Source organism: Gopherus flavomarginatus, chromosome 1 (genome assembly GCF_025201925.1).
Source record: "Gopherus flavomarginatus isolate rGopFla2 chromosome 1, rGopFla2.mat.asm, whole genome shotgun sequence".
NCBI lineage: Eukaryota > Metazoa > Chordata > Testudines > Testudinidae > Gopherus > Gopherus flavomarginatus.
Window position 1 is genome coordinate 331,924,544 of NC_066617.1, and position 11,291 is coordinate 331,935,834.

General features: G+C 41.6%; 1 protein-coding gene and 1 long non-coding RNA gene across 2 annotated transcripts; one reads left to right on the plus strand and one right to left on the minus strand.

Moving 5' to 3' along the window:
* Window positions 1-3,394: 3,394 nt before the first annotated feature.
* On the minus strand, window positions 3,395-7,747 carry SAP18 (Sin3A associated protein 18). The gene is made up of 4 exons (XM_050937350.1): window positions 7,609-7,747; window positions 7,418-7,527; window positions 5,211-5,333; window positions 3,395-4,012 (listed from the first exon to the last, which is right to left on the minus strand). The coding sequence occupies exons 1-4, from the start codon at window positions 7,678-7,680 to the stop codon at window positions 3,856-3,858; spliced, it is 462 nt and encodes a 153-aa protein (XP_050793307.1). The 5' UTR covers window positions 7,681-7,747; the 3' UTR covers window positions 3,395-3,855.
* A 542-nt stretch (window positions 7,748-8,289) lies between these two features.
* On the plus strand, window positions 8,290-9,972 carry LOC127043356 (uncharacterized). Its single transcript, XR_007772219.1, has 2 exons — window positions 8,290-8,508; window positions 8,608-9,972. It is a non-coding gene; the product is annotated as an uncharacterized LOC127043356 (long non-coding RNA).
* The last annotated feature ends 1,319 nt before the right edge of the window (window positions 9,973-11,291 follow it).

The window sequence follows — 11,291 nt, forward strand, 5'->3', positions numbered from 1 at the left end:
GATCACTACCAGATTTGGGACCTATGGATCAGCAGCACAAAGCTTGAGGGTTCAAGCAATACTAAGTGATTATTCCTCTTGTAGACCAGAGTGGACTGATACACACAGTTGCAGTCAGGATCCACAGCTTCAATACCAACAGCTGGAGAGGAGTGTTCTCTAGTGGTTCCAGACCCTTCTGTCCCTCATGTGCCCTCTGCTCCTATTACCCTCTTTTCTCGGTCCCAGTCCCCCTATGTTTCTCATACCTCTCCCCAGAAGTCAAGTTCTTTTTTCCCTCCTTCCCTGTCACTGCCTGGGCTCCAGTAGAGATGTGTGTGCTCTCTCTCAGCCTCCTGAATCTAGCACCTGGTGCCACAGTGACACTAGGTGGCTGGAATGAGCAATTGCATGAAAAGCCCTACTCCGACTTGGGACAAGCTGAGTTCTTTTGAAAAGGCTGTCAGCCTCGCCTCCCCCTCCATGGCAGAGAGGCTGCAGCTCAAGTTGTCAGCCCCAAACCTGGCCGGGAGGCTGCCTGAAAAACCTAGACATATGGTAACCCACCATCTATACCCTGTAGGGTGACCAGATGTCCCAATTTTATAGGGACAGTCCTGAGATTTGAGGCTTTTTCTTATATAGAAGCCTATTACCCCTCACCTCCCGTCCCAATTTTTCACACTTGCTGTCTGGTCACCCTAATACCCTGTGACCCTTACTTCTACACTGCTCTCTGGCTGCCCTGTCTAAAGGCAGCGCTCCTGCCAGCAGCAGCACAGAAGTAAGGCTCGAAATCCCCAGACTCCTCTACAAAAGCCTTGTGACTACCCCCCTCCCATCACCTCCTTTTGGGTCCGAACCCCCATGGTTACAACACTGTGAAATTTCAGATGTAAACATCTGAAACAGTGACACTGACCGTTTTTTAAATCTTATAACCATGAAAAAATCCTATGACCAAAAATTGACCAAACTGGACCATGAATTTGACAGGGTCCTATTTATTTTGAATTAAACAAGCAAAAAGTACATGATATGGAAGTAAATGCTACAGGTGAGGGCAGTAGCACCACCCACCATTAAAAGTGCCTGACATTTGTTATTATAAGACCGTTTTCCGTTGCTTAGAACTTTGTCAAACTAACCCTTTGGGGTGACATTTTCTAGACCAGCTGTCTGCCTCAGGCTGAATTATTTTTTTGGAAAACTTCAGGCCAAAGTGGTTCAGCTGTTTCCAAGAACAAAGCTGTGGAAACATTCATTAATTTGGCCCTTCTCGTGATTTTCTCTTTGAAAAGCTCTAGCACCCTCAAAAATGTAGGGCTGAAAGGGACCTTGAGAAGTCATCAATTCCAGGACTGTGCTGAGGCAGGACCAGTGCCTTGAACCAGGGACTTAAAATGTGGCCTGGGGGAGGTAGCCTTTGTCAGGGATGTGCTTTTTGCTGTTCCCCCTCAAATTTGGCCAAGTTATAAGTCTCTAAAAACCTACAGTGTGCATGCTCTCACTGGCTAGGGCTTCATGTCCCCAAAGATTCCATCCACATTAGCCACGTTGAGCTGCTGTGGGCCATACCAGGTCTGAGCACCAGAACTGAAAGTAGGGAGATTCTCTCCTGTGCTGTCAATGACCACTCACCCCAGCCCTGACTCCCAGGCAGCATGAAGGAGAAAATTGCCTGAATCAAATACAGGGGCTTGGAACAAGAGGAGGGCATGACAAAAGCTATTTGGAATGGTCAGTAAGGGGACTGGGCTTGCACAAGGTCAGGAAGGCAAACTGGCAACCACTGGTGAAGGATGGAGACATTCAACACAGAGCTATGGGACTGCCTGGCAAAAGACTAGGACAAGGAGCCAAAGGGCAGGGGGAAGGGGGGAGGAGAGACACTAAGATTGAGCAAGAAGGAGAACTGGGAGCAAAGAGAGACAGGAGGAAATGGGGTGGGGGGAAAGGCAGAGCAGTGAGCATCTGGGATGGGGAGCCCTGCCCCTCCCTACATAGCCAGACTTCCCAGTCCATGATGCGTTGTTCTTGGCCATAAGTTTGGTAGGGCCCTAAAAATAAAATACATACTCATAATACGTATGTCCATTCCTTCCATAGAAGAATCAGAAACCAGTAAGGCAGCATAGCACTCTGGCTGGATATGGGCTAGGCACCTTTCACAGAGGGAGTCAGTCATGGGAGCAGTGGTATGGGAGGTATGGCTGAAGTGTTATCAAAGATCATTACTAATGCAAAATCTCACAAGCCATGTCAGCTGTAGCTTTTTCTGAGCTTGGCAATCACTGTTGTGCTCATTAACCTCCCATTAATACGATCAGACCCTTAAAGTCAGTCTTTGCTTTTGGGACTCCCTTTTAACTCCCACACAGTTCTAAGAATCAAGGAACAACAGGAAAGGAGGGCAGTGGCTAAGGAACTGTGATGTTTCCAGGTGCCTGTCTTGTTGAAAAGAAAAACTTGTTACATTATTTAAACACATTCAATTCAGTATAAGCCACCATCAAGATTTTCAAAGACTTCTGCTACTTTACATATATGGTAAGAAATAAGTTAATTTAGAACCTGCTCAATTTTCAGTAATTACATTATCACTTTCCAGTGAAGTCACACCTGTGACCTTAGAAATGCTTGTTTTAAATTTTATTAAAATACTTTAGCCTTCAGGAACTGAAAAGGCAAGTTGCTAACATACCATACTGAGTAAAATGGATATATTTGAAGAGTAAAGAAAAGCAGACTCTAGCCCAGGAACCCTTACCACTAACTGCTTTTGCTGTAAACTGTAGACAAAGGAAGAAATGACAGGGAAAGGGGGAAATCTCATTTTTTAACATAGGAAGTGTTTTGGAGCTGTCTTTGCAGAGATTACAGCTGTGTGGCTGAGTTTTAATGGGGACTATTAGCGTTTATGACACTGAAGTTCTTTCCAACTGAAACTTTGTTATTCAAAAGCAGCAGTTTACAGGAATTCAAAGTGAAATGTGCAAGGGATTATTTACTTCTTCAAAAGGTTAACCAAGGAGCATGACAAATACTTTGAACGGTGAAGTTTCGTAGTATAGTAACATCCCTAAGAAATACTCTTAATGTACATTTAGCATTTGGAATTTAAGATTTTTAGATCTCTCGCCAATTGACATTTTACAACGTGGTGTATTTATGTCTTAGATCAATTAGCTAACCAGTTTTGCCAGTTTCTCTACAATCTGAAAAACAGCTACATAAATTTAGAAGATACCCCGTCTTTTCCCTGAATCTCACTCAGCTGACAAAGACTTACCACTAAAGATGAAATTGTAGACTTAAAGCCCTCAGACATAAAGCCCAATTTTCTTATGACTTTGCACAGAGTTAACATCGCATTAACTCTATTAATCCCACAAAGGAGTCAGTTACAGGGTCATTCCAGGAAAGCTTCACTCCTCATTTTAGAGGCCACAATTTATTGAAACAACTGCTGACATTACCGGTTTAATTAAGCACTTATTACGCAGACCTGATTTAATCGTTAAAAACAAGACACTAAATTTTGGATGACATAGCAATATATTTGTTCCAAACATGACACTTTCTAACAGAACAAAAAGAACACTCCTGTGTTATGCTGCTCGTATTTTAGAGATTGTGAAACACTGAACATTCCTACTTTTCAAACCATAACTACTATGAAAAGGATTATGAAGCTGCTGAAAGATATCTTCTTCTAAACAGAGTAAAATAAAGATTTAAAAGGGTTTCCAAGGCTTACATGTGTTCTCAGATGTTCTTGCTTAGCAATAAAAACAAAAAAGAGCCTGTTTCAAGCAGCAAGTACTATCAAAGGGAAATATACGTGATCAGTTTTAAACAAAGTAATACTGTCACTTAGTATGGTCTCATGCGTCCTGATGGGGGCGGTGCACGATTTGGAGGAGTAATTGCTATATCCAGGTAGTCTCCAATCTGGAACTTCTGAGACTGCAGAGTCATGGAATCATCTGTGCCCTTTCTGCCTGACATTGTGCTGCCAATCTCCTTCACTCTGCAGGGAGGAAGTGAAATGCAAATTAATAATTAGAGGCAAAGAGTCCATCTCTCTTTAAACTGAAAACTCATTTAAGGCCCAAATACGATCTTCTAGTGAATGGTTTTAGTTTTCTTCCTCCTTATGCTGTTTTCAACTAGTTGAATACAAACGTGGCACCCCCTCACACGCCACATGCTCTGTCTTCACTAGAGAAAGAACAGTTATGTAAACTTACATTACATTTTAGCTCAGAAAAAAACTATCAAGTTAAAGGGAACAAAACTAGTAAAGAAAACACTGCAGATGACATAGCAGGACACATTCACTGGCTTTAAACTGGTCACTGATGACTGAATGCCTACATCACTGGTTGACAGAGGACCATTATGACAGAAATATCAGCCCTAAGATCATAAGTAGGACCCTTCCAAATTCACAGGCATGAAAAACATGTCATGGACTGTGAAATCTGGTCTTGTGTGCGCTTTTACCCTACACTATACAGATTTCACAGGAGAGACCAGGGTTCTCCAACTGGGGGCCCTGACCCAAAAGGGAGTTGCATGGGGTTCACAGTTATTTTAAAGGGGGGGAGGAGGTGTCACGGTATTGCAAATCCTTACTTCTGCACTGCCTTCAAGCTCAACAATCGGAGAGGGGCAGCTGCTCACTCACGGCCCAGCTCTGCAGGCAGCAGCGCAGAAGTAAGGGTAGCAGTTCTGCAACACACACACACAATAACCTTGCGACCTTCCTCCCCGCAAACTTCTTTTGGGGTCAGGACCTCCACAATTACAACACTATGAAATTTCAGATTTAAATTGTTGAAATCGTGAAATTTATCATTTTTAAAATCTTATACCGTGAACTTGACCATGAATGTGGTAGGGCCCTAATCATGAGCACTTATTAGACAGAGGATCTAGTCACTCCCCATATCACCTGAGACAACAAGCCTTCCATTTCCACTCTAAGCTACAGATACATATCCTGGGTGGTTGCCTATGAAATGACCAGCAGATTAGGCAAACACATATTCATTGTTTTGAGAAGAACAAAAGCAGCTTTGGAAGCATTGCAGCCACCATGCAGTTCTCTCTTTATTAGGACTAGATTTTAGATTGTATCAGACTTTAGATAAGTGTTGATAAAAACAGTTTACAGCTCTGCTGACTCAAATATTCTATGAATCTGGAGAAGAAATGTCATTTACCTATAACCGGGTCTCTTGAGTTCTGTAAAAACTATTGCAAAATTGAAGTGTGTGCCCTTCTTCCGTGCTTCTGGGTAGACCTCTTTCACTAAACTGGTCAGCTCTTTTAAAGTTGCATCCATCCTAGATTTAAAAAAAGGAAGACACAATACAACTCATCACGATGGTTTATATTATAGTCAAATATATAAACATTTCAAACCCCGTTTAAGATAAGTGACAATTGTTTGTTAACTATATACTATCACTTACAAAAACAGCATGTAAAACCAAGGAAATATAGTTCGCATTTGGGCAGTGTAAGATTTTTATATACTTCTATAGTTCCATGTACTACGCATTTCATGTTAGTCACTTCACAAACTTCAATGAGGATCCATTTTTAAAGTATTTAATCTAAAAAATCCAGTTATTCAAAACATTCTGAGCATTTTTTGTTGTTGTCAGCAAGGACTTACTCTAAACATCTGAAGACATAAGACACCAATTAAATACTTGAGGCAAAATGGTCAAGTAGATAAGGCACTGGACTGGGACTGATTTGGGTTCTAATCCTGGTTCTGCTACTAACCTACTATGACATTAGGCAAGTCACCTCACCTCACTGTACCTGTTTCCCCTCCACCCTTTGTCTAGTCTATTTTGATTGTAAATTTTTCACAACAGGGACCCATCATCACTATGTAGTTGCAAGGTATCTACTGCAGAGGGGCCCTGATCTCAGTTGAGGCCTCTAATATAAAGTAATAAACTGTAATTTGAAAGCTTTTTTAATGTACCTACACATGATAGAGGAAGTCCAAGTCAGCCTTATAATAAGATCATGGTTACTACCCTGATAGGAGACAGAATTACCTTTACAGTCAGGACTAAAACCTAAAAATTTTTTGGTTTTTTTGGTTCATTCTAGCTCCAACCAGTCAATAGAGGGCACTGTGTTGACTGAGCCTGATCTGGCTTCTGCTGAAGGCAAAAATTTCCCAGACATCAATGAGCAGGTTTGGGTCGATAATTCCCATTAAAATGAATACAGCAGAACTGGGCCTCCAACCTATTCACAACAAAAGTTAGTTTATTCAACTAGGTCACAAGTTTCAAGGAAATTTTGCTATATGAGAAGTTTGGAGACAAAGACGTTTTAGACAAAGTTCATTCCCAAGTCAGCATCAGCAACACATAACTAAGTTTGACATTCTTCAGATGTTGAAGACAAATAATGTTTTTCAAGAGTAACTCTGGCAACTTTGGGGCCAAACTAGTTCTCCAAACTAAACGTAAGGAACTAAAAAAGGAGTTCATAAAGAACACTGGTTGCCACCAGAGATAACACCTCCACAATATATAAAATACCACATGCAAACTGGACACATGAAATGTATGCAAAACATAGCACAAAAACTACCACCACACTTTCTATACAATACTCTACATTTTGGGATAACTTTTTTGGTATCTTCAAGAGACAAGGAACTTAGGCCATTTCTACATTTACAAGCTTACAGCGGTGTAGCTGTACCAATGCAGCTGTGCCGCTGTAAGACTGCTCATGTAGCTGCTCTGTGCAGACGAGAGAGCGAGCTCACCTGTTGACATAATAAAAGCAGCAGAGTGTCTCCCATCAACATAGTGCTGTGTATGTCAGTCAGGGGTGTGGTTTTTTCCATACCCCTCAGCAACAAAAGTTTTGCCAAATTAAGTGCTAGTGCAGACATGGCCTTCGTACAAGCAGCCAAAACAACTAGTTTTTAAGACAAAGTATTGTTTAGGCCTACTTTGGACTAAAGAATTTCAAATGTACAAGGGTGTTAAAGTAAGAAGTATTTTGTATTTACATCAAATTAATGAAGAGTATTCCAACATATACATCTTTGAAAGTCTGAGGCAGTCAGTTGACACATCAAATACAGAATATCTAGCAATGACCTACAATTAGTTAAGTTACATATGAAATTCTTTGTTCCAGTGTTAGGAATGAGATTCCCAGTCATTATGACTGCAAACGATGCAGGATCATAGCAGGACAACAGCAGCCTTCTTCCTTCTCAGTTCAGCTATTACAGCCACGGGCTGTTTTTAATAAAAATACACCTGCCTACACCTACACCGCAGGGCCCTCTCTGCAGGGGTGTGCTGCGGCCCAGCGGCGAGACTAAACACAGCCCAGGCGGCCGGGCCGGTAGCTGCAGGCCCGGGAGGGCCGCGCTCACCAGGTGTAGATCTGCAGCTCGCTGGACGGCACGTTGCCGCGGGAGAACTCGTCCATGCGGTGGTGCCGCCCGTTGTTGGTGGTGAAGACCCTCAGCAGCAGCGGGCACGTCTGCAAGGGGGAAACACAGGCCGTCAGCACCGCCCAGGCGCGGGCCCCGCCCCGCCTCGCAGCGCCCCTGCCCCGCGGTACCTTCTCCCTGTCGATGGGCTTCTCAGGCTCCTTCTTAATCTCCTCCTGCGTAACACGGGACTCCACCGCCATCTTCCCTCCGGGCTCCGGCGGGCAGGAACCCGGATGTCTCGGGGGCGCACTCTGCTAAACTCTCGCGAGAGGAGCGCGGCCGCTCCGCCGGGATCTGGGAGGAGGAGTCAGGACCCGCGCGCGCGCACTAAGTTAGAGTTAAGGCACCGCGGTTCCCGCTGGGACCACGGCCGGGCTCCGCCCCCGAGTGCCGCGCGCTCACAGCTTGTGTGCGGTCGCGCCGGGCTGGGGGAGGCAAAGGCCGCGCTGGAGCTCCCAGAGTGACGTGAGCGCGCCCCCCAGCAGCGGCCGGAACACCGGGTGGCCACAGCGTAGCCAGTGCGGGGAGCTCTGAGCTCGCGCCCCTGCCCCGGCAGAGCGCGCGCCAGGGAGCCCCAGTGCGGGGCTTTGCTGCAGCTCAGCTGCGCCTCCTGTGCGCTACCCTGGCCTAGGGGTTACCCCGCTCAGATTGGGCTCCGTGAGCGCTGGGGCCGCTCCACGCTTGCGGTGCCTTGTACACGTTGTCACTGAATGATCTCCCCTTTCTGCCGTGCCCCGATCGCGGATCGGCAGGGACACAGTCAACATCGGTGACGGACATTATTTTAGTTGGGTATTTGAACCGGAACATGCTGTTTTGAGAGTTATTTTGTTATTTCTATCCCAAGCAGTTAGATGCTGTTTTTTCAAAACAATGTAATATTTTTGCATATTTATTATATATGTCCGAACCGATAGGCTGTATTGCTCCAGCCAACTTACTGTTGTGGTAGCTGCATTCTGGGGCATCTCAGTTGTTAGTAGCTGGCTAGCAGGACTTCACAGGACCTAAGGAGAATTGTTTCAAAGGTAAGTGCAGAATCACTTACGTGTTGAGTGGAATATCATATCTGTCACATGAAGATGAAGTGTTGCTAATGTTCCCAAATAACTGCGTTTTCTGCTCAGTTTCAAATTCACAAATTGAGTCTCAAGATTTACAGGATAAATCATCCCAGCATCTTTTAATACTTTGAAAAGCTTATAATAGGCTAATATTTACATCTTCTACAGAACGACATATATTTCTCTAAAGGAGAAAGATTTACAGAGATGTCTGCTGCAGATCAGTGTGTAGTAATAACCTGCTGTAACTTCAAGTAGTTGAAAAACTAAATTAGAAAGGGGTAAATCATAACTAGAGTTTAGTTTCCCTGAATGTCGTAGACTGGAACACAAATACTTGTGCTCTCCATTTTATGCTTTTGTTTTTCCAAGAACAGAATATTATGTTATGTCACTCTTGGCTCAACTATCGTGTGCTGCCAGATAGGTGGGAGAAAGATAAATGTATGTTTCTGATATGAGAGTCAGCAATAAAACAGTCCTGATAATAGGCCCAAGGGATTAAGATGAATAGGAAAATGTCACATTTATGGATAGTTTCATTCTTTTCTATGTACTAATTTAATTATCATGGTGGTCTAGTATGTTTTATGATATATTGGCATTTCTGTGTTTTTATGCATTTTAATTTGTGCCTACCTATGTACTATACCAGGGATAGGCAACCAATGGCACACGAGCTGATTTTCAGTGGCACTTACACTGTCCGGGTCCTGACCACCAGTCCGGGGGGCTCTGCATTTTAATTTAATTTTAAATGAAGCTTCTTAAACATTTTAAAAACCTTCTTTACTTTATTTACAACAATAGTTTAGTTATATATTATAGACTTATAGAAAGAGCCCTTCTAAAAACATTAAAATGTATTACTGGCACGTGAAACCTTAAATTAGAGTGAATAAATGAAGACTTGGCACCCCACTTCTGAAAGGTTGCCAACCCCGTGTACTGCACATTCATGCTCTAACTTTATGGAGAATTATGCATTGTGAGAAATCAGTGGAACTGCTCTCAAGAAAGAAAGTTCATCTTTGCAGGATTGGGGCTTTAGAGAATATTTTTCATATGGCCTATCCTTGATCAATAAAGTTAAAATGTTACTTTCACTAAGTACTGGACTTAGTTTAGGATTCTTTTAAAGAAAATGTTTCTTTACAGTCATGTCAGAATTTTTTTTGAACCTTCACTTCCACACTACTTTGAAAATTGTTAATATATTTCTGACTTCACAAGCACAAGAACATGGAATTCTGCTGTAAACTGACTTAGAAATATATATATGTTTGCTGATTTACAGTATTTAATTATATTTAATATATTTTCATTGATTTATTTGTGAAATATTAATAGTAATGTAGCTATTGAAAGAGTTAATGTTCTAATTGTAAGTATTTATATAATCCTGGTTATTAAATCTATTATAATTGATTTGTAGCATGTTTGTTCTTTAAGGATGTAGAAATAACTTCCATGGATTCTGTCTTGCATACACAGAGTAGAACACCATACTAAAAACTGCTACACCTGCATATCCAAGGTCTGATTCAGCAAAGTACTTTCCTGATATGCTTAAATGCTTTTCTGAATCATGCCCTAATATTATAGAAATATGTATGATACATTGTGTGTTGTTTAAAAAGGAGTATGTGATCACATAAATTGAAATATATATGCATAAAGGGGTAGAGTTACAGTTTATGCTTTCACATTTGGCCTCAGTAGATTGACATTTCCAATATTTCAACATTTAAAAAATATGCAGGAAAAAAATTCATACACCTTTCAGACTTTTTTGAAAACATAAAGCGTAAGTCCAATTGCCAAATGAATAAACAAAAACCTTTGTAGGTCACATTTAATTAAACTAATATAAACTGATTTTTTTTAAATTTTGATTTATAGTACATTAATATGAGACGAGAACCAACACAACCTGTCTTTGTGCACCTCCATCTCCTTTCTTTTGGGGTAGATAATTATCATTGCCTAAATTATCCAAGGAAGTGACTCAGCATCACCACAATTTGTAAGAATGAATTCCAAGATGATGAAGTTTTTCATATTGCTAAAATTAATTATATCTGCCTGCTATGCCAGGCCCCTGTGCAAAACAAAGAAATGTATGTCTGGGTTCAGATATCATAAAAGAACAGCTGTAACAAATAAATCACTGCTTTATGAATCTAAGTAGTTCCTGCTATTAGATTTTGAACACTTTACTTATGTGAAAAATGAACCAACATGTCTGAGTTTTAAGAAGGCTCAAGTATGTTTTTTTTAATTGTTCGTGAAATACACTCTCAATCAAAATTAATTGATTTTGAATCTGAAATGTTACATTCTTTTAAAATTTGTTTATTCTCATATTTGCAAAATAAAGTTAGGAATATTTTGAATTAAAATATAACCATGCAACTTTTAAGCATGAAAATATAAATGGAAATACTGTAATCCAGTAAACAGAATAGAGGGGTGGGACTCAGGAGTCCTGTGTTCTGTTCTATCCTGTCCCACCACTTGCTATGTGGTCTTAAGCCAGCCAGTTAACTTCCATTTACAGTTTTCCTCAGTGTTCAGATTTGAAGGTGTGCAGTGGTACTGTGTTACTCTCCCGAGTTGCAACCTTGTCCTTTAGAATAGAAGCTTTTGTTTTAAAAAAAGGGAAACTCGAGCCTTCAGTGTTGCGCAGGAAACCTTTAGAATGTGAATTGAATGTATCTGATACGGCAATGTCTGTTTGAGTTTGT